General features: G+C 52.9%; 2 protein-coding genes across 4 annotated transcripts in view; one reads left to right on the forward strand and one right to left on the reverse strand.

The window, feature by feature from the left end:
* The window catches only part of LOC129032773 (protein IWS1 homolog), a 36692-nt gene that overhangs the window by 7344 nt on the left and 3105 nt on the right, over positions 1-26243 (forward strand). For 2 of the 3 annotated variants that reach the window (XM_054480575.2, XM_054480574.2), the window contains exons 2-3: positions 17627-17767; positions 23084-23174. The gene's annotated coding sequence lies outside the window, so the exon portion shown is untranslated. The remainder of the gene's footprint in view (positions 1-17626; positions 17768-23083; positions 23175-26243) is intronic. The other variant, XM_054480576.2, reaches the window with a different exon arrangement.
* On the reverse strand, positions 10437-13947 carry LOC129033013 (basic proline-rich protein). Its single transcript, XM_063661436.1, has 3 exons — positions 13908-13947; positions 11723-12676; positions 10437-11313 (listed from the first exon to the last, which is right to left on the reverse strand). Exons 1-3 carry the CDS (start codon positions 13945-13947, stop codon positions 11288-11290), a joined length of 1020 nt encoding a protein of 339 aa, XP_063517506.1. The 3' UTR covers positions 10437-11287.

The raw sequence follows: 26243 nt of genomic DNA on the forward strand, positions 1-26243 counted from the left end.
CAAGTCCTCAACTGTATGACACTCAAACTACAACATCAGCTCCTCCTTGTCTTCAGCTGCACGACCATCAATCAAGAACATCAGCTCCTCTCTGGGTCTGCAGCTGCAAGAACCTAAAACTAGACCATCAGCTCCTCTCTGGGTCTGCAGCTGGAAGATCCACTAACTAGAACATCAGCTCCTGTCCAGGTCTGCAGCTCCATGTCGGTCAATCAAGATTATCATCTCCCCCTGAGTCTCCAGCTGAAAGACCCTCAACGTCAACAACATCAGCTCCTCCCCGAGTCCTCAACTGCACGGACCTCTAACTACAACACCAGCTCCTCCCCGAGACTTCAGCTGCACGACCCTCAATCTACAATATCAGCTCCTCTCCAGGTCTGCAGCTGGAAGATCCACTACCTAGAACATCAGCTCCTGTCCGGCTCTCCAGCTCCATGACGCTCAATCAAGAATATCAGCTCCTCCCTGAGTCTCCAGCTGAAAGAACCTCAACGCGAACAACATCAGCTCCTCCCCGAGTCCTCAACTGCAGGACCCTCAAACTACAACATCAGCTCCTCCCTGAGTCTCCAGCTGAAAGACCCTCAACGCGAACAACATCAGCTCCTCCCCGAGTCCTCAACTGCAGGACCCTCAAACTACAACATCAGCTCCTCCCTGAGTCTTCAGCTGCATGACCCTCAATCTAGAACATCAGCTCCTCTCCGGGTATGCAGCTGCAAGAACCTAACAGTAGAACATCAGATCCTCCCTGGGTCTGCAATTGGAAGATCCACTGACTAGAACATCAGCTCCTGTCCGGGTCTCCAGCTCCATGACCCTCAATGAATATTATCAGCTCCTCCCTGACTCTCCAGCTGAAAGACCCTCAACGCGAAGAATATCACTTCCTCCCTGAATCCACAACAGCACGAACATCTAACTACAACATCAGCTCCTCCCCGAGTATTCATCTGCAAGACCCTCAATCTAGAATATCGGCTCCTTTCCGGGTCTGCAGCTGCAAGAACCTAATAGAACAATATCAGCTCCTCCCTCGGTGAGCAGCTGGAAGATCCACCAACTAGAACATCAGCTCCTGTCTGGGTCTCCAGCTCCATGACCCTCAATCAAGATTATCAGCTCCTCCCTGAGTCTCCTGCTGACAGACCCTCTAAGGGAACAACATCAGCTCCTCCCGAGTCGTCAAATGCACGAATCACTAAATACAACTTCAGTTCCTCCCCAAGTCCACAACTGCATGAACCTCTAACTACAAGATCAGCTCCTCCCCGAATCTTCAGCTGCATGACCCTCAATCTAGAACATTAGCTCCTCTCCAGGTCTGCAGTTGAAAGAACCCAACTGTAGAAAATCAGCTCCTCCTTAGGTCTGCAGCTGGAAGATCCACTGACCAGAAGGTCAGCTCCTGTCCAGGTCTCCAACTCGATGACCCTCAATCAAGATTATCAACTCCTCCCTGAGTCTCGAGCAGAAAAACCCTCAATGCGATCAACATCATCTCCTCCCCGACTCCTCAACTGCACGAACCTCTAACAACAACATCAGCCCCTCCCTGAGGCTTCAGCTGCATGACCCTCAATCTAGAACATCAGCTCCTCTCTGAGTCTGCAGCTGCAAGAACCTAACAGTAGAACCTCAGCTCCTCCCGGGGTCTGCAGCTGGAAGATCCACTGACTAGAATATCAGCTCCTGTCTGGCTCTCCAGCTCCATCACAATCAATCAAGATCATCAGCTCCTCCGAGTCTCCAGCTGAAAGACCATCAACTCGAGCAACATCAACTCCTCCCTGAGTCCTCAACTGCAGGAACCTCTAACTACAACATCAGCTCCTCCACGAGTCTTCAGCTGCATGAACCTCAATCTAGAACATCAGCTCCTCTCCGGGTCTGCAGCTGCAAGAACCTAACAGTAGAACATCAGCTCCTCCCTGTGTCTGCAGCTGGAAGATCCACTGACTAGAACATCAGCTCCTGTCCGGGTCTCCAGCTCCATGACCCTCAATCAAGATTATCAGCTCCTCCTTGAGTCTCCAGCTGAAAGACCCTCAACGCGAACTACATGAGCTCCTCCCGAGTCCTCAACTGCTGGACTCTCAAAGTACAACATCAGCTCCTCCCTGAGTCTTCAGCTGCATGACCCTCAACGTAGATCCTCAGCTCCTCTCCGGGTCTGCGGCTGCAAAAACCTAACAGTAGAACATCAGCTCCTCCCTGGCTCTGCAGCTGGAAGATCCAGTAACTAGAACATCAGCTCCTGTACACTTCTACAGCTCCATCACTCTCAATCAAGATTATCAGCTCCTCCCTGAGTCTAAGAGCTGAAAGACCCTCAACGCGAACATTAGCTCCTCCCCAAGTCCTCAACTGCATGACCCTCAAACTACAACATCAGCTCCTCTCTGAGTCTTCAGCTACATGACTCTCAATCTAGAACATCCGCTCCTCTCCGGGTCTGCAGCTGCAAGAACCTAACAGTAGAACATCAGCTCCTCCCTGGGTCTGCAGCTGGAAGATCCACTAACTAGAACATCATCTCCTGTCCAGGTCTCCAGCTCCATGACCCTCAATCAATATTATCAGCTCCTCCCTGAGTCTCCACCTGAAAGACCCTCAACGCGAACATCAGCTCCTTCCCAAGTCTTCAGCTGCACGACCCTGAATCTAGAACATCAGCTCCCTTCCAGGTCTGCAGCAGCACGACCCGCAAATTAGAACATCGGCTCCTCTCCAGCTCTGCAGCTGCAAGACCCTCAAACTAGAACATCAGCTCCTCTCTGGGTCTGCAGCTGCAAGACTCTAAAACTAGAACATCACCTTCTCTCCAGGTCTCCAGTTCTGTGACCCTAAATGTAGAACATCAGCTCCTCCCTGAGTGTCCAACTGAAAGACCCTCAAAGCGAACAACATCAGTTCCTCCTCAAGTGTCCAGCTGCAAGACCCTCAATCTAGAACATCAGCTCCTCTCCAGGTATGCAGCTGCAAAACCTTCAATCTAGTACATCAGTTCCTCTCCAGGTCTGCAGCTGCTCGACCCTCAAACTAGAACGTCAGCTCCTCTCCAGGTCTGCAGTTGCAAGACCCTCAAACTAGAACATAAGCTCCTCTCCGGCTCTCCAGCTGCACGACCCTCAATCTAGAACATCAGCTCCTCCTCAAGTCTTCAGGTGCAAGACCCTCAATCTAGAACACCAGCTCCTCTCCGGGTCTGCAGCTGCAGGGCCCTCAAGGTAGGACATCAGCTCCTCCCCGAGCTAGAACACCTCACCCACCTGGATCTCCAGCTCCACGACTCTCACAGAACAGCCACACTGGCCCCTTCATTGTCTTCAGCTCCACAACCTAAGACATCAGTGGGAGCACCGGCTCCTTCCTGGACGTCCACCTCAACGACTCTCATAGACTTAAAAGGCAGCACCTGCTCCTCCCCAAGGCTCCATCTCCACCACCCTCAGATTTGAACAGCAGTAGCACCAGCTCCTCTCCAGGTCTTCAGACCCACGACCCTCCCTGAACAATCCCTTCTCATGAAATTCAGCAGTCAAGAAATCTGCAGCGGAAGTAAATGAATAAATGTTTTGTTTTCAAATCCATATCTCTTTTATGTTCATGAGTTAACTTTTCTACTTTCCATTAGCCTTGCAATCTACTTATGTCCAATGTGAAACAGAAACACACCATTTGAAATCATGTTTAAAAACTTAGTAATATTTTTAAATAAAATCATCACACAGCTGTAGTCACGATCTTATTTCTCTCTGCCTTTGCAGAAGTCTTATGAAAATTCCAACTATGAATTTACTTTGTTGAGATTCCCAGAATACACATTCATCCCAACTCTTACTCCCCTCCTTAAAATCTTTTCACATATTCCCATCACCTGAGCATAAATGCCAGCTCCCATCCACAGCCCAAAGTGCCCAGCACGGCCCTGCCCTCTGCCCTGGTCTATGGTCTCCCCTCTTAAATGCCAGCACCATCCACAGCCCACAGTGCCCAGCACAGCCCTGCCCTCTGCTCTGGCCTAAGGTCTCTCCCCTGTGCTGTTCCCTTCCTGCTGGACAGGCCTCTGTCCGTTCCTAAAAACACACAGACTCAGGCCTGACTCCAGGCCTTTGCCCTGCTGTGCCCTCTGCCTGGGGTGCCTTTCCTGGGCTCTGCATCCTCCTCTCAACCCGCTGAGCTCCCGCCTGCTGGTCGCCCCTCAGATGGATGAACACACGGTGTCCTCTCGCCCCGCCAGCTTTTGCACAGGCTCTTCTCTGTGCCAGACACACACCCTCTCTATCGGGGTTTACTCTCTGAATACCATTCATCCTTGGAGTCTCCACTGAAATATCGCTCCCGGCCCACACCCCTCACTTGGGCTTCACCTTGGTTAGGTTGCCAACCCCCGTCTCCTGACTCCGGGAAGCTAGATGCTCTCCTAGCACTCGGAACTCGCCCATCGCCACATTTTCCACATCCGTGGTTACTGTGTTAGGTTGGTGCACAAGTCATCGCGGCTTTTGCCATTACTATTAATGAACTGCAGCACCGGCTCCTCCCCGTTTCTTTTTTTTTTTTTTTGCCATTACTTTTAATGACTGCTGCACCAACCTATTAGAATCATTTATAGTTATTCATCCATCATCTGCCTTCGCCTCTAGAAAGGAAGCGCCATGAGAATAGAGGCCAAATCTACTCAAATCACTCCACCTTCCCAGCCATGGTTTGTCAATAATCATTTACCAACTGACTGATAGAGCAATGCCTTCTCTGTTGCTGGGATGAGGCACATGACATGCCCCTTTGAAAGTCAATTCCATAGACAGTTAGCATTTGCTCTTCACTCCTGCACCCGTGGCGTGGCTGCGCTTAGGCTGATCTAGTCTGACCTTGACTCCAGGCTGAGGATGGGAACCATGTCTGCTCCACACACCTCTCATCATGCAGCCAGAGCCACTGTTCCCTGGGGCATGCACATCTCATGGGGAAAATCAAGAACCTCAGAGGGTAGGCCTGGCAGTGCCCACACATTCCAGGCTTCTGCTTGTGCCGTGTCTGTGAAAACCTCGTTGGCAGAAGCAAGTCACCCAGCCACGAGCATCACCTATGGGATGGATAAGTCCATCCACCCTCCCTCGGGCCCTGGCAAGGTTGTGGCTATGTCATACTCTTACGGGGGGAGTGAAAAATTGAGGCCCAACATTAAATCACCCATGCAAGAAATGTCGGCCTCTGTCCCCACGCTGGAATCATTCTTCACCAGCGGGTTTGCCTGAATTCCCTTTGCAATGGTGTCTGCAGGTTTAGGCCAATGCTGTTCCCTGTGGAGGACAGAGAAGCCTCCATGGGCCTCCGTCTGTTGGGAAGAACAAGATATTAGCTTGATGCAAAACCACCCCAAGCCCCAGGGGGCCCTTGCACCATGAGACAGGAGAGGGGCAGAGAACTGTGGGAAGTCAGGAAAGCTTGCATCCCCAGCCCCTCCCGTGCATCCCCAGCCCCTCCCCTGTGACCCCAGCACCAGCCCTCTCCCCTGCTCGCCCCATCTCTGCTTTCTTTTTTTCACGTTCTTTCATTTTTTCTGAGACACGGTCTGGCTCTGTCACCCAGGCTGGAGTGCAATGGCACGATCTCGGATTACTGCAACCTTCACCACCTGGGCTGAAGCAATTCTCCCTCCTCAGCCTCCCCAGTGGCTGGGACTATAGGTGCATGTCACCACACCCAGCTAATTTTTTTTTTTTTTTTTGTAGAGACAGGATTTGCCATGTTGCCCAGGCTGGTCTCAAATTCCTGAGCTCAAGTAATCCTCCCACCTCAGCCTCCCAAAGTGCTGGGATTACAGGCGTGAGCCACCGAGTCCAACCTACTTTATTTTTCTCTACAGTACTTAGAACCTTCTAATGTACTAAGGACACGTGTATTTTCTTTCTTTTTTGTCTTCCCTAAAACAGGAGCTTAATGTGGGCAGGTATTTTTGTTGATCTCATTTATCACCCTATCCCCAGTGCCTGCAACAGGGTCTGGCACATGAATGGTGTGTTCTAAATAAATATTTTTAATCGATAAATAAATGAAATATCCCACAAGAGAAAGCTAGTATCTGGAACTCACCCATCAACAGAACCTAAAAGCCAAAGACCTTTAGCCTGTCTCCGCCTCCGAACACACCCAACCCCGGAGGAGCCAGCAGAGGAAAAACAGGAACAAAGGTGGGGAAGGGAGTGGGTGATGCCCACCAAGTAAGGAACCCTGAGGCTTAGGCCAAACCTGAGCTGGAGAAGGGACTAATCTAGGAACTGGGTGTGAGATTAAAGTTTAGATTTGTCTGGCCTGGATTTTGTAACACCTAAACAAGAGTTATTCTATGTTTTTTTTTTTTTTTTTGAGATGGAGTCTCACTGTCGCCCAGGCTGGAGTGCAGTGGCGCTATCTCAGCTCACTGCAACCTCTGCCTCCCGGGTTCAAGTGATTCTCATGCGTCAGCCTCCCGAGTAGCTGGGATTACAGGCGCACACCACCATTCCCGGTTAATTTTGTATTTTTAGTAGAGATAGGGTTTCACCATGTTGGCCTCCTGGCTCATGCCTCTAATCCCAGCATTTTGGGAGGCCGAGGTGGGCGGATCACGATGTCAGGACTTTGAGACCATCCTGGCAAACACGGTGAAACCCTGTCTCTACTAAAAATACAAAAAATTAGCTGGGCATGGTGGCAGGTGTCTGTCGTCCCAGCTACTCTGGAGGCTGAGGCAGGAGAATCACTTGAACTCCAGATGCAGAGGTTGCAGTGAGCCAAGATCAATGCCACTGCACTCCAGCCTGGGTGACAGAGTGAACCTCCATTTCAAAAACAAACAAACAAAAAACCTTCAAACAAATGTAAGAATTATTACTTTTAAAGTACAGCTTTAAAAATGCCCCTTACAAATACATCAGTGTTATATTAAGGCAAACCCGCTTCAGAAGCACAAAGTTAATTTCTTATAATTCCAAGAAATATGTGAATGTTAAAAAAAATCCAAACACCCAAAAAGGGATCAAACTCAAGATACTTTGTAACATTTTATTGCAAAAAGAAGGGCAGAGAACAGCCTTCTTCTTCATACCTGTTCACCGCAGTAATTTTTAGCAGCTCTCCTGTGCAAAGAAGTCTAATCAATGAATCAGTGTACCGGCCACAAATACCATCTCAGTGCGGTTTCACCTAAAATACAAGCACTCACAACCACAAATTTAACTGAAGTGACAAACCAGGCCATTTTGTAGCTTCAGGTTTTCTACCAGTAATATATTAATTTCTTGAAATAGCCTAATAATTTAGTTCTACTATCAAAACAGAAGCCAATCTGGGAGAACATTATAGAAGTCAAACTAATTTGAATCATATTAGTATAGGAATTCATATTAGTATAGGCTAATAATTCATATTAGCAGAGGCGGGAGGATCGCTTGAGCCTAGGAGTTTGAGACCAGCCTGGGCAAGACAGTGAGACTCCATCTCTAATTTTTTTTTTTAAATAAAGAAATTCAGAGAGGAGAAGGAAGCGGATTGATATGTGTCTATCCAAGGACAAATTTTGTGTGCCTGTACAGACAACACAACTATGAACCTTCCTTCATGCAGCTCATAATCTACCAGTGAGAGGAAACTATGAAAACATGAGCCCCCATGGTGAGGAAAAAGGCGCACATCAGAGAAAAGAAAAATGCTGCAATGATCCAATGGCAGGAGCAGCGCGCGTCCACTTTCTTTGTTTTTTTTTTGAGATGGGGTTTCGCTCTGTCTCCCAGGCTGGAGTGCAGTGGCTTGATCTCAGCTCAATGCAGCCTCAACCTCCCAGGCTCAAGTGATCTTCCCATCTCAGCCTCTGAAGTAGCTGGGACTACAGGCAGGCATCACCACACTTGTTTAGTTTTTGTAGAAACAGGGTCTCACAATGTTGCCAAGGCTGGCATCCTGAAGGGTGGGTGCAGCTTCATCCTTCAGAGATGAAAGGCAGAAGAAGCTCAGAGCCCAAAGCAAAGGTGTGGAGGACAATGGCATCTTCAGAACAGAGTGGCTCGGCTGAGACATCCAGTAGGATGCCACCAGGCAGAGGTGTGGTGCAAAAACACAGGGCCACAGGGTGAATGCTCACATGTGAGGAGCAAACCACCACAGAACACGACAGAAACACGGTGTACTAAATCAGGCTTCAAATCGCAGCCCTGCAACTTCAGACCTACCACAGGTAACCCAGAAAGGGAGCACGGACAGCACCACCCACTGCCTGAGGCTATGAGATGGACCAGAAACCTGTGCTTACTAACAACCTGCCTTATCCCAGAAGGAATTCAGGAAACACAAAGACACTCACAGTACAGCAAAATAAAGTAAATGTGAATCATGATGGCTGAGGAGAAAGTAAAGAGTCTAAGACTATGTCATAAAGTTTACCTCTACTCTAAACTCTCATTACTGGTGATCCACCAATCTGACTTTAAGTTTTCTAGCAGCTAAATTGAAGAGGAAAATGTAATCAGGTAAAGGTTTATAAGATGCAAACAAAACAGAACAGCCACCACAGTTGCTGAGAACACGCACAGCTCCAGCTCCAGGAGAACCAGGGTGGCCATCTCCTGGGGCTGCCCCACAGAAGGCGTGTGAGCCCCAAAGCCAGTGTCTCTCAGGGTGAATGGTGACTACGGGCTTCATGGGGCCACTTGCCTCCAGCACAAGCTGAGGAAATCTCCCAGGGCAATTCAAGGAACAGGGTCTCACAACGTTGCCCAGGCCGGTCTCAAACTCCTGGGCTAAAGCAATCCCCCTGCCTCGGCCTCCCAAAGTGTTGGGAGGTCAGATGTGAGCCACTGCATCTGGCCCCGCATGCACTTTATAGAGGAGGGCTTTGCATCCTGAAGGGTGGGTGGGGCTTCATCCTGCAGAGATGAAAGGCAGAGGAGGCTCACAGCCCAAGGTAAAGTGGGGCGCCTAAGAAAAGTGACTCCATTGGGACCACGGTGAGAGGGTCCCGATACACAGCTTGGGTTAAGCCAGACACTGATTTCAAAGTATCTCAGGAATGGTGGACTCGGCACCTGTTAGGCAGTTCTCTCTCTCAAGCAGGCTCCTGGTAGATATTTAGTAGCAGCTGAAATCAAGATTATGTTCTGACTGACACTTGCTGATGGTTAAAGAGCTATATATGCTTTGAGGACAAGATGAACTGGGGCAGGACTAACACCCTCTGGTGAAAATACGGGAACCCAAACACACAAGTCAGAGCGGGAGGTGTCTCCCCCATCCCCAAACAATAACGCTGACCTTGGATTTGGGTTAAGTGCCTAGCCCAGCGTGTGAGTGTTCAGTAAGTGGAAACCATCATCACCGTCGTCAGGTAATGGAAAACCATCAAAGCTTTGAGCTGGCTTGTTAGCCAACAACAGTAGTAGTGTATCAGCTACTACTAATATTCACAGCTGACAATTACTGAGCACTTGCTCTGTGCCAGGAATCACGGGAAGCACCTCGCATGCATTTCCTCAATACTCCCTCCCAGTAACGGCGAGGACACAAAACTGGTAGAGCCAGGACTGGAATCCAGGCGGGCCCCAAAGCACTCCAGTGGAGCCTGCCAAGGTGGGCAGGCTATCATGCTAATGAGGTCCAGTATTTGACCACCACTCCTAGTTCAGCAAGTTTAACAGAAAACCTAAAACTAAACCTAAAATCTAAAAATTTCAGCAAATGCATAAAAAGCAGGCTGTTAAAATGGATCATAAATCTTGCATCACTCGCTGGAAACCCACTCAAAATAAACGTCTCTGAGACATGGCCTCTGAGGAGGGCACTCCGTGTGGCTCGTATCACCCTGGTGACAAACCACTTGCACCTGGGTGGACATCTGACCATATTTAACAGATGATGCACGGAGCCATTTGCATCCACTGTGGTCAACATTTAGGAAGTTTTAAGCTAAGATTTGCCAAATTGTAGCCTACTGGATTCCGGGTTCTTTTGACATCTCTTTCTAGTAGCCGTGTCTTGCACTTCACGAGCATAAATGAACTGAGATTCAAATAAAAAAAGGAGGATTTAAGAATAATGAAAAGAGAAAAATCAAGAAAGCGCAATCACTAGTGTAGAGATAACAGAATTTCTGAATTTCCTGAAAACAATCTATATAAATGCATGTGAAATAATACACCGGCATCCGTGGCCCACACGTCACATATTAGGAACTGATGTCATAATATAAGATAAACATGTTACTCTGAAAACACAAATCCTCACAAATCATTAGGCAGTAAGGCTGAATCCAGCACCCCCCACCCGCAGCGCAGTGAGGCAGTGTCTAGCAGCCGTAGTGCTCCCCGCGCCACAGTTCAGTCTCTGGCAACATCAGATACTTCCCCCTAATAATGAGGAGCCTTTCAATACTTTCACAACATCTGAAAACTGACCCCTTTTCTAGCTTAAATGGCACGGATCTGGAAAGGCAAACTATACACAGCATCAGAAAAGATGACTGCCCCTGAGGGATTACAGAAAAAGCAGCAGTCAGGTGTTCAATGAAGTAAAATGTATCCAATGACAGCTCAGGGGAGGGGGATCAGTTGAGCTGAAACTGGCAAGAACGTAACTCCAGGGAGCTCACAACATGCAAGGACCCGGATTTCCCGCCGCCTGAACACCCAGTATTCGCACACTGGTAAGAACACCTCCCCATAACTCCCCTGCCAGCGCCTCCAACACCCCCAGTCCTTTCCCCAGGAACCCAGTCCCAGTTTCTGCAGTTCCTGTAACAGCCACGTTCCCACACAAGTGCTGCCTGAGCTCCCCAACCCCTCCAACAATCACCCCCCAGTGCCCTCGAAGGTCCATTCAGAGAAGTCACCAAGATGCAGTCACCGAGGAAATTCAAGGACGTCCAACTTACCAAAAGGCTTTCGGCTGTACAGAGCTAACCTTCCTATTCCCCTCCTAAACCTACAACCTAGTTTTCATTTCTCAAGAAGCCTTTCCCTGTGCTCACGCACGCAGTTGTTAGCTGGCTCGGTGAGGCACTCCAAGCAGTAACAGCGGTAGCCACAAAATAAACCAGAAGCATCTCCACCATGAACCAGTAATAGTAATAGTAATAGTAATAGTAATAGTAATTTGTCCTAATGATTCCTTTGTCCTTGGAAAATCAACTTCAGAAAGAAAGTTATCCACTGTGAGCAGGGCAGACTCGCGGCTTCTTGGTCCCGAGGCCCAGGTCCCACTGGCCCACTCACCGTGGAGACAGCTTGCTGAAGCTCGGTGTCTGATATCACTCCACTCCTGTCTTTATCAACCCTACAACATCAAAAAGACCAAATAAGCTGGCGATCGAAACTTCAGGAAAAGCAAAACAAACGTCTCCTGTCGACCCTGCACTGACTCTGGAAGGCTCCCTCCTGGAACCTCCGCCTCTCCCATCCCACTGAGGAGTACAGGGGAATCAAGGAAGTGCCCCAGGAGCCGACGTCCAAGTGTGGTCTTCCCCTAAGAGGACAATCATCTTTCTCTTTTCCCACCTCAATCCTTCCCTTCCTTCCCTCCTGGACTGTCTGAATTCGCATTTGCACCAGTTTCCCTTTCTCAGAAACAAGAAAATATTCCCTCAGATAACTAAGCCATTCCCTGGCCATGAGTCACTACAGTTTCAGTCATTTCATTCAGTGGAAAAGCGACCAGGGACAGAAGGCACCGCCATAAAGGTCACCTGGCCCGACCAGACGCCGGGTCGCTGCTTGTTCCTTGGCTGCTGACATTTTAACAGCGGTCCAGGCAGTCTGTTTCCGCTTTCCCCAAACAAGCACCCTGGAGAACCTCCCCCTGACGGCTCCTGAGGCGAGAAAAGAGCCTAGCCCAGAAGCCGGTGGCCGCGACCTCGGGTCTGCAGTGGCCCACTCTGCACCTTGGGAAGGGCCCGACACAGGACAGGGACACGGCAGGAGGCAGGGGCGGCCACAGGAGACCGGGCAGAGGATGGGGGCGGCCGCGTCCGTCGGGGCAGGGGTCAGGGGCCGCCGCGGGGGTCGAGGCAGGGGTCGGGGGAGGCCGCGGGGGTCGGGACAGGGGACGGGGGAGGCGGTGGAGGTCGGCGCAGGGGACGGGGGCGGCCTCTGGGGACCCGGCAGGTGATGGGGGAGGCCGCCGGGCAACCAGCAGGGGACGGGGGCGGCCGCGTGGGTCGGGGCAGGGGTCGGGGGCGGCCGCGTGGGTCGGGGCAGGGGTCGGGGGCGGCCGCGTGGGTCGGGGCAGGGGTCGGGGTCGGCTGCGGCGGAGGCCGGAGGTGCCTGGGCGGTGCCAGCCCGCCCCTCTGGAAGACGTTCCACAGGAAGCTCTGGTCGGGCAGCGCCCCGCCCGCAGCAGGCCCCGGGCCGCCCAGGGCCGGGGCGGTAGCAATGGGCGGCCAAGGGCCAAGGGCCAAGGCGCGCGGCTGGCCGAGGCGCCTGCGGCGACGGGAGATCTCTCAGGGCGACTGCGCTTCCGCCTCTGCCGGGGGCAGGGCCTGGCGTCGCCGCCACTTCCGGGGGCGCAGGAAATGCGCGTTGCCCCGGATCCTCCAGCGCAGGCCACCTGCGTGCGGGCGGGAAGGCGCTTGGAGAAAATGTCCTGCGCCGCCACCCGGGGCAGGCAGTGATGGAGCAGGGATTTAGTTTGCCTTTTAGTTCTTGTATAAAAAGAAGTTTTGACGTGAATATGATTCACGCTAACAGTCGGAAACTCTGGGCGGGGCGCGGTAGCTCACACCTGTGATCCCTGCGCTTTGGGAGGCGGAGGCAGGCGGAGCTCTTGAGCCCGGCAGTGCGGACCAGCCTGGGCAGGGTGGCTAGACCCCATCCCTACAAAAATTACAAAAAGTAGTCGGGCGTGGTGGCGGCCTCCTGTGGTCCCATCTACTCTGTGGGCTGAGGCGGGAGGATCGCCTGAGCCTGGGAGCTCGAGGCTGCAGGGAGCCCAGATCATTGCAACTCCAGCCCGGTGGACAGCCAGACTCTGCAAAAAAAAAAAAAAAAAAAAAAAAGCAGGCCAGGTGCGGTGGCCCACGCCTGTAATCCCAGCACTTTGGGAGGCCGGGGCCGGGGGATCACCTGAAGTCGGGAGTTCGAGACCAACCTGGCCAATATGGAGAAACCCTATATCTACTAAAAATACAAAATTAGCCGGGTGTGGTGGCACATGCCTGTAATCCCAGCTACTTAAGAGGCTGAGGCAGGAGAATTGCTTGAACCCGGGAGGCAGAGGTTGCAGTGAGCCGAGATCAGGCCGTTGCACTCCAGACCTGGGAAACAAGAGCAAAACTCCGTCTCAAAAAAAAAAAAAGGCAAAACACAATTCGGGTGGGAAGGGCAGTGTGCAGCATTCTCCCTTGTCTGTTCTGCCCGGAAAAGCTTCCCTCCTTTAGGTTTAACCTGCGCCCCCACGCTCTGCATCAGCGCCGCCCGCGACCCCGTGCAGTTGGAAACACTGGACGCCTCCCTGCTGGGCCCCTTCCTGCCCCAGTAGTGGTGCAGCCCTGCCTCCCCCGAGACAGCACTGCCTTGGTGCTGGACACAGTTCTACCGTGGAGCCTGGAGTGCCTGTAGCACTATCCCCAGAATTGGGAAGTGCCCAGCTTTGGGCCACTGTGATCCCTGGGTCTTTCCTGTGCGTGTAGTCTCCTGCCGCCTTCCACCCAGTCCTGTGTCCTGTACCCCAGTTCAGGATACTACAGTTATTCTCATTATTTCATGGGGTTATTCCAGCTTTCCAGGTTCTTCAGTGCCTCATTCCATGAATGCTAACTTTTTTCATCCTCATAGTTCCTAGGGTTGTCTCTGAATTTTCACCCAGTTGCCTACCAAGATGTTGTCTGTGTCTACTGCAGGGGATGATGCTGGTCTGAATATCTTACAGCTCACCTTTTTGGTGCCTTTGATCCGTGTTAGGAATTATCCACATCTTCTCTCTGGGCAATATTCTACTTTTTATACTGACCCAATTATTTTACTTCTTTGGTTTGTCCTTTCTCCTGACACATATGGGTTCACTTTGAAACCTTGAAACCCACATTTACAAAAACATTTTCAATATGAAACATTGTTCCATGACTTATTACTGGAGTACCATAAACATTTACATTTCCAGACCACCTACTGTCCAGTGGTTTTCTTGGTCTCAGTACTCATGAAAATGGTCTGAAGGTTTGTTTTGGGTTCCTAAGTAGTAGACACACACACAACACTGCCTGTCAGTTATTTCTCGGAAAGTAAATCAGCCCTTCTGTTGCCATCTTATCATGCTTCAGGGGTGCCTGTGCTAGTTTTTAATTCTTTGTCCTAACACTTAAATGTTTGCTCAAACGCCCATATTAATACTTCCTCTTAGTTTACAAAAGGATTTACTTTCTTACTGGTTGGGATGAAGCTGCCTGAGGTTGCCACCTGTTATTTTTCCTTCATTTATTGGACCATGTCATCCCATTACATGTCTGCCATGGAGGTTTTCAAGCTGTGGTCCCTGGACATGTTAGAAATGCAAATTCTCAGGCCAAACCAGGACTGAATAGGAAGATCTGGGGTAGGGTCCCTCCAGGACTGAATCTGAAGATCTGGGGTAGGGTCCCCCCAGGACTGAATTGGAAGATCTGGGGTGGGGTCCCCCAGGACTGAATCAGAAGATCATGGGTGGGGTCCCCCAGGACTGAATCAGAAGATCGGGGGTGGGTTCCCCCCCGGACTGAATCAGAAGATCTGGGGTGGGGTCCCCCTCAGGACTGAATCGGAAGGTCTGCGGTGGGGTCCCCCCAGGACTGAATCGGAAGATCATGGGTGGGGTCCCCCAGGACTGAATCGGAAGATCTGGGGTAGGGTCCCCCCAGGACTGAATCAGAAGTTCTGGGGTAGGGTCCCCCCAGGACTGAATCAGAAGATCATGGGTGGGGTCCCCCCGGACTGAATCGGAAGATCTGGGGTAGAGTCCCCCCAGGACTGAATCGGAAGATCTGGGGTAGGGTCCCCCCAGGACTGAATCAGAAGATCTGGGGTGGGGTCCCCCGGGACTGAATCGAAAGATCGGGGGTAGCATCCCCCCAGGACTGAATCGAAAGATCTGGGGTGGGGTCCCCCAGGACTGAATCGGAAGATCTGGGGTAGGATCCCTCCAGGACAAAATCAGAAGATCTGGGGTAGGGTCCCCCAGGACTGAATCAGAAGATCTGGGGTAGGGCCCCCCGAGGACTGAATTGGAAGGTCTGGGGTAGGATCCCCCAGGACTGAATTGGAAGATCTAGGGTGGGGTCCCCCCAGGTCTGAATCGGAAGATCAGGGGTAGCGTCCCCCCAGGACTGAATCAGAAGATCTAGGGTAGGGTCCCCCCAGGACTGAATCAGGAGGTCTGGGGTAAGGTACCCCCAGGACTGAAATGGAAGATCTGGGGTGGGGCCCCCCAGGACTGAATCAGAAGGTCTTGGGTGGGGTCCCCCCAGGACTGAAACGGAAGGTCTGGGGTGGGGTCCCCCAGGACTGAATCGGAAATCTGGGGTGGGGTCCCCCAGGACTGAATCAGAAGATCTAGGGCGGGGTTCCCCAGGACTGAATTGGAAGGTCTGGGGTGGGGTCCCCCCAGGACTGAAACGGAAGGTCTGGGGTGGGGTCCCCCAGGACTGAATCGGAAATCTGGGGTGGGGTCCCCCAGGACTGAATCGGAAGATCTAGGGCGGGGTTCCCCAGGACTGAATCGGAAGGTCTGGGGTGGGGTCCCCCAGGACTGAATCGGAAATCTGGGGTGGGGTCCCCCAGGACTGAATCGGAAGATCTAGGGCAGGGTTCCCCAGGACTGAATCGGAAGGTCTTGGGTAGGGTCCCTCCAGGTGATCCTGATACACAGGTTAGAGAACCACGGCATTAGGGGTGGCAATTTGACAATTTTTTTTTTCTGAGACAGAGTCTCACTCTTGTTGCCCAGGCTGGAATGCAGTGGCGCACTCTTGGCTCACTGCAACCTCCATCTCCCGGCTTCAAGCAACTCTCCCGCCTCAGCCTCCCGAGTAACTGGGATTACAGGCACCCACCATCATGCCTGGCTAATTTTTATGATCTTTAGAGATGGGGTTTCACTATGTTGACCAGGCTGGGACAATTCTTAAACTGTCATTCTTTACTCACTTATTTGCAGGAATTCTTCTGTAAAGAACTTTTCCTAATCAACAAGGTTTCCCTGAATCGCAATTTGTAGAAACAAAGCAGGATAATCGCTGATCTTCTTTCAAGTGTCCATTCCCAGTGTTAGGAGTTAGTGCCCTGGGTACCTCCAAGAGTGACCAATTACATGTGTTTGTTTGGTTGGTTTTGGCTTTGAAACCATCACTATGAATTCATGGTTTTCATGTATTAGAGACCACTTTCTAGGTGCTTGATGTGTCTACTGCTACTGGGGCAGAGCTAGGAAATGTGTCTACTGTAAAAGAATAACAAATGAGTTCACGCTTATATTTCTATTTCGAATTTACTATATGGTTTTACAACTTTTTCTCAGAAAAATCTTGTTTTATTTTTTGAGATAGAGTTTTGTTCCTGTTTTCCAGGCTGGAGTGCGTGGCACAATCTCGGCTCACTGCAATCTCTGCCTCCTGGTTCAAGTGATTCTCCTGCCTCAGCCTCCTGAATAGCTGGGATTACAGGCACCTGCCACCATGCCCAGCTAATTTTTCAATTTTAGTAGAGATAGGGTTTCACCATTTTGGCCAGGCTGGTCTCAAACTCCTGACCTCAGGTGATCTGCCCGCCTCGGCCTCCCAAAGTGCTGGGATTACAGGCATGAGCCACTGCACTCGGCCAGAAAAGTCTTAGTTTTAGCATTAACATAATTAGTTATTAGCTTTAAGTCCCACCTCACATAATTTCAAAGGATTAATACCAATAAGACAAGTAACAATGAGATGACTGATTGAAATTTAGGATTTCAGTGGCTCTATTTGTCTTTAGACTATAGCTCACTAAATCTGCACACTTGAAGTGCTGTGTTCCAGTGAAGCTGTGATGACACATGAAGTAATAGGCTGAGTGACTGTCACCAGCCTGATGTGCAGCTGGGCTGCAGAAACCCGTGATGCTGCCTAGGCCAGCCAGCCCCACGTCACTCCTCAGACTCAAACCTGATTCTGACACCACCAGCACCCGGGTCTCCAGTATTTTATAATACTTAAAGTATAATAAAAAAATTAAAAACACACGAAGAGTCAATAACAGTTAATACAATCTTGAGGAAGAGCAAAGTCAGAGGACTCTCACTATTGGGTATTGTGCCTTCATTTAAAGTTACAGTAAATAACACAAGGTGGGACTCTTGAAAGAAACATGGACCAGTGGAACAAATAGAGGCTCCAGAAACTTACACAGATAAGTTTGATTTATGCCAAAATTAGGAACTTCTGTTCTGCACTAGCATGGCTAAGATGAGAAAGGCAGAAATATCAAATCATGGCCTGTGGAGCAGCAGGAGCTGGGATGCATGTGAGGGGGTCCTGCAGCTGGACACAGGGGACTCAGGGAGGCAGTGACCCAGCGATGCAGCCCATAGCACATGCCCAACAGAAATGTGTATGTAAATTCACCCAAGACGAGCATCTGAATGTTCACAGCAGGTGTATTCATCGCCCCAAACTGAAGACGGTCCAAATGCCCATTGACAACAGAATGGATGAATAAACCATGGTGTGTTCACAGGACAGAATCCAACAAGGCAGCAACAGTAAACAAGCTTCAGGTGCAGCCACAACAGGGTGAGGCTGGCGTGATGCGGGTGTGATGCTGGCGGGAGGCTGGCATGATGCTGGCTGGAGACTGGTGTGATGTCGGTGTGATGCTGGCGTGATGCTGGTGTGATGCTGGCATGATGCTGGCGGGAGGCTGGCAGCAGGCTGGCGTGATGCTGGTGTGATGCTGGTGTGATGCTGGTGTGATGCTGGCGTGATGCTGGTGTGATGCTGGTGGGAGGCTGGTGTGATGTGGGTGTGATGCTGGTGTGATGCTGGCGTGATGCTGGTGTGATGCTGGTGGGAGACTGGTGTGATGTCGGTGTGATGCTGGTGTGATGCTGGCGTGATGCGGGTGTGATGCTGGCATGATGCTGGCGGGAGGCTGGCGGGAGGCTGGCATGATGCTGGCTGGAGACTGGTGTGATGCTGGTGTGATGCTGGCATGATGCTGGTGTGATGCTGGTGGGAGGCTGGTGTGATGTGGGTGTGATGCTGGCGTGATGCGGGTGTGATGCTGGCATGATGCTGGTGGGAGGCTGGCGGGAGGCTGGCGGGAGGCTGGTGGGAGGCTGGCTTGATGTGGGTGTGATGTGGCATGACGCTGGCGTGATGCTGGGAGGAAGGAGGGCACCGGTGCCTCCTGCCGGGGCCACGTGCATGGAATTCAGAACTGGGCAGTGCCAATTGGCATCCAGGTCAGGACAGTGGTCCCCACAGGGGTCAGGTAACAGCTCCACAGAGGGAGCTGCCAGGGTCCTGTTTTTGATCTCAGTCCTGGTTACATAGCCAGAAACCAGAAAGCATCTGAGACAGGGCTCCATTAGTTTAGAAATTTATTTTGCCAAAGGTAAGGACATTTCCAGAGAAGAGGAACACAAAACCACAGGAACAATCTGTGGTCCCTGCCTCTATTCAAAGACAATTTTGAGGGCTCTGAACTGTAAAGAGGAAAAGTGGGTTGGAGGGGAAAGGGGGAGGGTGTGGCCCCGTTATGGAATCCAGTCCCTGCCTTTATCCAAAGACGATTTTGAGGGCTCTGAATTGTAAAGGGGAAAGTGGGCTGGAGGGGAAAGAAGGAGGGTGTGGCCCCGTTATGGAATCATGTTGCAAGAGAAAGAGAGCAGGCAGGAGGTTGGCCCGTGATGTGTCCCTTTTGAGCTCATTACCTTGGCACTTTATGGAGAGCAGCTACCGGTGGAGATGCTTTTATCCATAGCCCTCTGCTTAGGAACAAAAGGAAAGGCCACTTCTTGCAGGATTCAGCTCCCAGTTTAAGTTTTTCCTTTTGGCAGAGTGCACTGGAGTCCCAAGATTTTATCATCCTTTCACATAGCTTTGTTCACAAAACTTACTGAGTTACATACTATTTGTCACAAGCCATGAAAGTTTTCTTAAAACACAACCATGTTATAAAAACAGCCCCGGCCGGGTGCAGTGGCTCACGCCTGTAATCCCAGAACTTTGGGAGGCTGAGGCAGGAGGATCACTTGAGGTCCAGAGTTTGAGACCAGCCTGGACCACATGGCAAAACTCTGCCCAAAATACAGAAATTAGCAGAATGTGGTGGTGCATGCCTGTAATCCCAGCTACATGGGAGGTTGAGGCACAAGAATCGCTTGAACCTGGGAGGTGGAGGTTTTAGTGAGCCAAGATCACATCCCTGCACTCCAGCCTGGGTGACAGTGCAAGACTCTGTCTTAAAAAACAACAAAAAAAACTCCCACTGAAATGCACTCATGACACCTAAATAAGCAGTTTAAAATCAACCATTATTTTAAAATCACTCTGCTTTTAAAGACATCTCAGTGGAAGTAAACCTGTTTCAGTTGATGGCATTATTTGCTAAACTCTGGATGAATGTTTTCTCTCTGCTTGGACAAGCTCCCGGGTGTCGAAGGGCAGATGGGTTGATGAGATTTCATTTGGCACACATTGTCTCACACACGCACAGCCCGATGGTGTTTGCTTACACGGAGGCCCCCCATTCCCTTGTGGAGCAGGGAAGATGGTCAGAGTGGGACCAACTCCCCAGGAGAATGGCCTGCAGTGCCCCAGCCACAGCAACCTTTCTGGATTTTTTGTCAGCTTCATCCTCATTCTCTACAGAACACAAAATATCCAGAGTTCCACAGAAAACAGCTGGGGACGGGCTTCCTCCTCTCTGTCCCCCGCCACACTCTGTTGCAGGCTCACCGTGAGATGGCTTTGCCATGGTGCAGGTGGAGGATGGAGGAGTCCTGTGCCCAGATCGCCATGGTCCTGAACCAGAACTGTGTAACGGGTGGGAAAAATACACCAGAAGAATGTTCCCCCGGAATTTGTGTTTTTCTGTTATAATTAGACATGAAAGGCAGAGAGCGCTTGAACAACCGTGTGTGCACGTGGGTCCTGTCCTGACAAACGCGTGGCCCTGTCACCAGCTGCTGGTGCTGGGTGGAGGGCTGTGAGCCTCTTTTATCCTGGCTGGAGAGAAAGCAGTTTCACTGCACACGCATGTGGGGTCACTGCCTTATCACGAAGCAGAGTGACCCCTTGTTCCCGTTACTCTGAAGGAGCAAAAATGCGTCTCTGGAAACCCTCAGAAGGTTTTCTCTGGAGTCATCCACGCTCATGGGGTGCATTTGATGAAGGCTTGTGAGTGACGCCTGAATGACCTGAAAGGGGGTAAGAAGGCGAGACCCAGTGCAACCCTCTGATCCCGACAACCGCGGGGTTTCAGAAGCTTGATTGTACCACCTCTTTCTGGGGATCAGCCTCTACGCCTGTGTTTCCCTGGCATGAGTGATTTGTGCACTGTCTGGGTCAGGTCCTAGTACTTGTTTTCGACTCATGGGTTTGCTTTACCCCACCCCCAGCACTTCATCTATGAGGTCGTTTGTGGACATGATGGTTTTGGTAACCATTGAAGTAAATATGTAGCTGTAAAAACACAATGCATATGCGTGTGCTGCCTAAAGCTTCTTGGGAAGCCAGGGCCAGGTCACACCAGTTTGGGACAAATCCTCACCTGCTCTATAAGACCAAGAATTCTGGTCCTCTGCAGGCACTGTCAGTATTCTGGTCCTCTGCAGGCACTGGGGGTATTCTGGTCCTCTGCAGGCACTGGGGGAATTCTGGTCCTCTGCAGGCACTGTCAGTATTCTGGTCCTCTGCAGGCACTGGGGGTATTCTGGTCCTCTGCAGGAACTGGGGGAGATTCTGGTCCTCTGCAGGCACTGTCGGTATTCTGGTCCTCTGCAGGCACTGGGGGAGATTCTGGTCCTCTGCAGGCACTGGGGGAATTCTGGTCCTCTGCAGGCACTGTCACTATTCTGGTCCTCTGCATGCACTGGGGGTATTCTGGTCCTCTGCAAGCACTGGGGGAGATTCTGGTCCTCTGCAGGCACTGGGAAATTCTGGTCCTCTGCAGGCACTGGGGGAGATTCTGTGCAGGCACCGGGGGAGATTCTGGTCCTCTGCAGGCACCAGGGGAGATTCTGATCCTCTGCAGGCACTGGGGAATTCTGGTCCTCTGCAGGCACTGGGGGAGATTCTGTGCAGGCACCGGGGGAGATTCTGGTCCTCTGCAGGCACCGGGGGAGATTCTGGTCCTCTGCAGGCACCGGGGGAGATTCTGGTCCTCTGCAGGCACCGGGGGAGATTCTGGTCCTCTGCAGGCACCGGGGGAGATTCTGGTCCTCTGCAGGCACTGGGGGAAATGGCCTCTGGGTGAGAACCTGTGAGTGGAGCATAGAGGGCTCTGGGGTCGGCAGCATAAGGGCCCCCTGTGAAGGTGTCCACACCAGAGCCCTGAACCCACCTCAGGAAGCACATGCAGGGTCTCCTGCAGGTTTAGTCTGCAGGTTTAGCTGCTGTGTCTTCCCAACAACCAGGAGACATTGGCTAAAACCAGACTCTTAAAAGAGTTTTTCTACAAGACCATGGCAGTGCGGGTGATCAGCCTGCTCTGGTCAAGTGGCCAGGGTGCACATGGCTGCAGCTGCTGTGTGGGTGACCTGCCACCATCTGTCCAAATGCCAAGTGCACTTGCCTGGGATCCCACACTCCTACAGCCTACTCACGCACAGAGACTGGCGCAAGAGTGCAGAAACAGGCAGCCTTCAAGTTCAAGGCCGTCTGTTAGCACCGTGGCCCTGGCCCCTAAGTCTTCAACATCAGACCGGCTAAGTCCACTGTGGCTCCCTGGGAGCCAGAGCATCTGCTGCTGTCCAGAGCCAGGGGTGGCTCCAGTGTATGGCTGAGGAGGCAGCTCCCAGGTGCACCAGGTGTGAGCCAGGACCCGGCCGGTGCCCTGTGTGTGGGCTTTTGCACCCTGTGTGTGGGTGTCCATGTCCTGTGTGTGGGCTCTAGTGCCCTGTGTGGGTGCCCATGTCCTGTGTGTGGGTACCTGTGTCCTGTGTGTGGGTATCCTTGTGTCCGGTGTGTGGGTGCCCATGCCCTGTGTGTAGATGCTTGTGCCCTGTGTTTGTGGTGCCCATGTCCTGTGTGTGGGCTCTAGTGCCCTGTGTGGGTGCCCGTGTCCTGTGTGTGGGCTCTCATGCCCTGTGTGTGTGGGTGCCCATGTCCTGTGTGTGGTGCGCCCATGTCCTGTGTGTGGGTGCCCATACCCTGTGTGTGTGGGCTGTTGTGCCCTGTTTGTGTGGGTGCCCATGTCCTGTGTGTGGGTGCCCATACGCTCTGTGTGTGGACTGTTGTGCCCTGTGTGTGTGGGTGCCTGTGTCGTGTGTCTGTGAGTGCCTGTGCCTTGTGTGTGAAAACTTGTGTGCTTGCTTTGCTCCCAGCAGAGGGAGGCTCCTCTGTGCCATCTGCTCTGCCCACGCATTTCTCTGGTGCTGCTTTCCATGAACACGGCCAAGGACTGACACTGGCTTGTCCACTCCCAGGGCCTGGGGATCTGCTGAGTCATGGATAAAATCAGTGATTGGAAAACTTACCATCAAACTGCTGGGGCTTCCAGGGAAGCTAGGGAAGCCCATAGTACTCTTGTGCACCTGCAAACCCAACACCATTCCCACACTGCCAAGACTCAGAGGTTGGCACTGTGTGGTGGATGCCAGTTGTGGCAAGGCACGGGCAGGAGCCGCTGAAGAGACTGTGGGCTTCCCATGCAGGAGAATCCACCCTTTCCTGGCAGTAAGATTTGCCCCTGAGGAACCCACCTACGTGCACTTAGGCAGGGCCCGAGCTCCTGGCCTCCTGGTTCCGCCTGCCATGAGATCGTCCCACCCAGCGCCTGCCCCTCCTGGCCTCCTGGTTCCGCCTGCCATGAGATCGTCCCACCCAGTGCCTGCCCCTCTTGGCCTGCAGGGGCCTCTGTCTCAGCCCTTTTCCTCCTCACAGGCAGGGGAAGAGTCGCAGGCAGTGAGGACATAGCGGCCGGGCCTGCTAGACATGCAGGGGTGTCCACATGAAAATGTTGGCGCATGGTCTGGTGAGTTTTAACCTCTGGCCTTCTGTTTCCTGAGTGAGTTCCACCTAAGGAGGTTGTGTGTGCTGAGGCCAGGCAGCCACTGGAGGCTATGGAATGCCAGTCTATTGGGTGCTCCAGTGAGCCTGTTCCAGGGGCCTCTGCATCCCCTCCCTTGCTGCTCTGAGCTTATTGTCCCTGGGAACAGGGCAGGCAGCACTCAGGCAGGTGACGGCCAGAGACGCACTCGGACACTGTTTAAGGGGACATTTCCCTCAACACAGGCAAATCCGCCAGGGACACGCCCTTTGATCCTCCTTTCATTTCAGCATTACAGACCAGACATGGCAAGAGGGATGGGATCAGCCCTGATTTGGGCAACTGGCACAGCCTGGTCACTGACTCAGCACACGCCAGTGTGTCATAGGTGCTGGGCTAGTGCGGGGGCAGCTGGGGTTGGCTGTTGTGAGCTGCCACCCTGGAGGACACAGCTGCCCCGTGGCTGCTGCAGCAGCTAGCTCTGCAACCTTGATCATCAGCGTGCAGGTCCCAGAGCTGGGAGGGTCTGGTGCCATGCACCCCGACATCCCCTCACTACCCCACCACCTCTCCCTGCCCTGTGGTCACCACAGCCGTCGCCTGTGCAACCTTGACCATCAGCACGCAGGTCCCAGGGCTCGGGGGTCTCCCAACCCGTGCAGGCTCCCTGTCCCCTCCAGCTCAGCAAACACACAGCGCATCCAGGAGCCACGCGGGACCACACTGTCCCATGGCCGGTCCGCCAGGTCCCTTGGATGTCTCACCCTGGTGAGCCCCTCGCTCCGGCCCCCTCCAGGAAGCCCCCGTCTCCCCATACAGAAGGGATCTCTTCCCTCCTGAGCCATCGGTGCCCGACCCTCCCTCTCCTCTGTTGCCCCATTTGTGGCAGGTCAGCCACACCCGTGAGCCCCGGAGCTCTGTGAAGGCCGTCACGGCTTCTTATGACGGTGCCCAAACAGTGCAGGCAGCTGGAAGCTGTTCCCTGATGAAAGAAAGAAGAGGAAAGGAAGAGGGAGGGAAGAAGGCCTTTTCTTGTCCCAAGAGACTTCTGTAGGAATTTTTGGGTGATACTGAGCATGGTAGACCCAGGTCATCTTTCCATGAGAGGAGCCAGAGTACAGCAGGCTCAGCCATGGTCCGGGGCTCAGGGCGCCGAGGAAGCATTTGCATGGGCTGCCCTCACAAGCCGCCTTTGCCACCAAGACCGGCTCTTCCAGCCAGGCCTTGGGCCGGCCCTGATTTCCCTTCGGACAAGGTCTTCAGTCCATGGAGAGGATGGCCCACCTCCTGCCCCTGGGTCAGTGCGCAGCCCCAGGGAGGAGCTGTGTGAACCTGGGAGGTGCTGGGGAGCAAGGGTGCTCCACCAAGGAAGGCAGGAGGCCAGAGACCTGCCCAGCCCAGGAGGAGCCTGGCCAGGAGTCCCACCAAAGCCTCTGGACCCGGGGAGCCTCCAGTGAGCCAGCCTTGGAGGGTCAGCACTGTGCCTAGGATGGATTCTGCTTCACACACAGGTCTCGCTGTCTGTGGAGGCTACAGACCCCGATGCCTGGGCACACGGACTGACGGCAACCCTCGGGGTGGGAGGCCCCAGATGGGACTTCCTGGCCTGCCCGGGGTGGCAGGGGTGGGGGTGGGAGAGGACAGAGCATCTGTGCACATGTGTGAGAGCCTCAAGGATGGCATGTCTGTGAAGATGGCTTCTCCCAGCCGCGGCTGCCTTCCGTGTGTGGGCAGGGGTGGTGGAGCCATGACTGCACGGGACAGCCTTTGCGGTGTGGTGTTCCTACCTCTGATCCCTTTCCTGGGCTGAGGAGCCTGGCTCTGGGGCTCAAGGTATGGGGTTCACCAGCACCAGCTCCTGCCATAGACATCCTGGTGGCCCTGGCACAGGCACGTCCTCCAGCATGGTTCCTAGACCCCCCCACATGGGACCCTAGGCCCCTGAGAGTCGGCAGGAATGAGACAGGCAGTCACAAACTGCCCTTGGGTGAGCCTGGTGGCCGGGGGGGACCCAGCAGGTGCAGGCCGGGCCACCCCCAACAGCCACCCGAGCCCGTGTCTTTCCCACTGCACAGCATAGCCGGGACATGGGGGTCAGGCCATTACTTGCGCTTCTAGGCCCTACATCACCCACAACTCACCGCTAACCTGTGCCTGGCTGTGGCACCTGCAGCCTGGGCTCCACATAAACACAGGCCAGGAAGTCTCATCTGGAGCCTCCCACCCCAAAGGTTTCCGACAGTCCAGGCTCCCCAGGCACCAGCCCTGTAGCCCCCACAGACTGGGAGACCTGTGTGTGAAGTGGAATCCATTTGAGGGACAGTGTTGACCCTCCAGGGCTGGGTCACTGGAGGCTCCAGTGGCTTTGGTGGGACTCCTGGCCAGGCTCCTCCTGGACAGGGCCTGGGCTGGGCCTGGGCTGGTCTCCAGCCTCCTGCCTCCCTTGGTGCAGGACCCTTGCTCCCCAGCTTCCCTGGGAAATCCGACGCCATCTGATCCCCGCACGCATCCAGCACCCCTGATGCCAGCGGAGTTGCCTTTCTGCGTGTATAGCTCCTAACAGGGCAGCACAGCCATTCTGAAACCTCGCACGTCCTCACTGCGGTGTCTCAGGCTGGGCCACCGGGTGTTCACCTCCTGACCCTGGAACTGTGCACAGAACCTCTCTTCAGATAGGAGGCAGGTCTTTGTAGCCGTGATTAAGTGAAAGAGCTTGAGGTAAGGAGGTCATTCTGGATTAACCCGTTGGCCCTAAACGCATGGCAAGTGTCCTTACACAGAGGCAGAGGGAGGTTAGATGCAGACAGAGGAGGAGGCCTCCTGGAGACCGAGGCAGAGGTGCAGCAATGCAGCCACGGCCCAGGGATGCCTGGAGCCACAGAAGCTGGCGGAGGTGGGAGGGTCCTCCCCTGGAGCCTCTGGAGGGAGCACGGCCCATGGACTTCTTGATTTCAGACCCCTCCCTGCTGAGCGAGGAGAGAATGAGCCCCTGTTGTTTCGAGCTGCCCAGGCTGTGGGGATCTGCTATGGCAGTTCCAGGACCCTCGGACCCTC

Source organism: Pongo pygmaeus, chromosome 2, assembly GCF_028885625.2.
Source record: "Pongo pygmaeus isolate AG05252 chromosome 2, NHGRI_mPonPyg2-v2.0_pri, whole genome shotgun sequence".
In the NCBI taxonomy this organism is placed as follows: domain Eukaryota; kingdom Metazoa; phylum Chordata; class Mammalia; order Primates; family Hominidae; genus Pongo; species Pongo pygmaeus.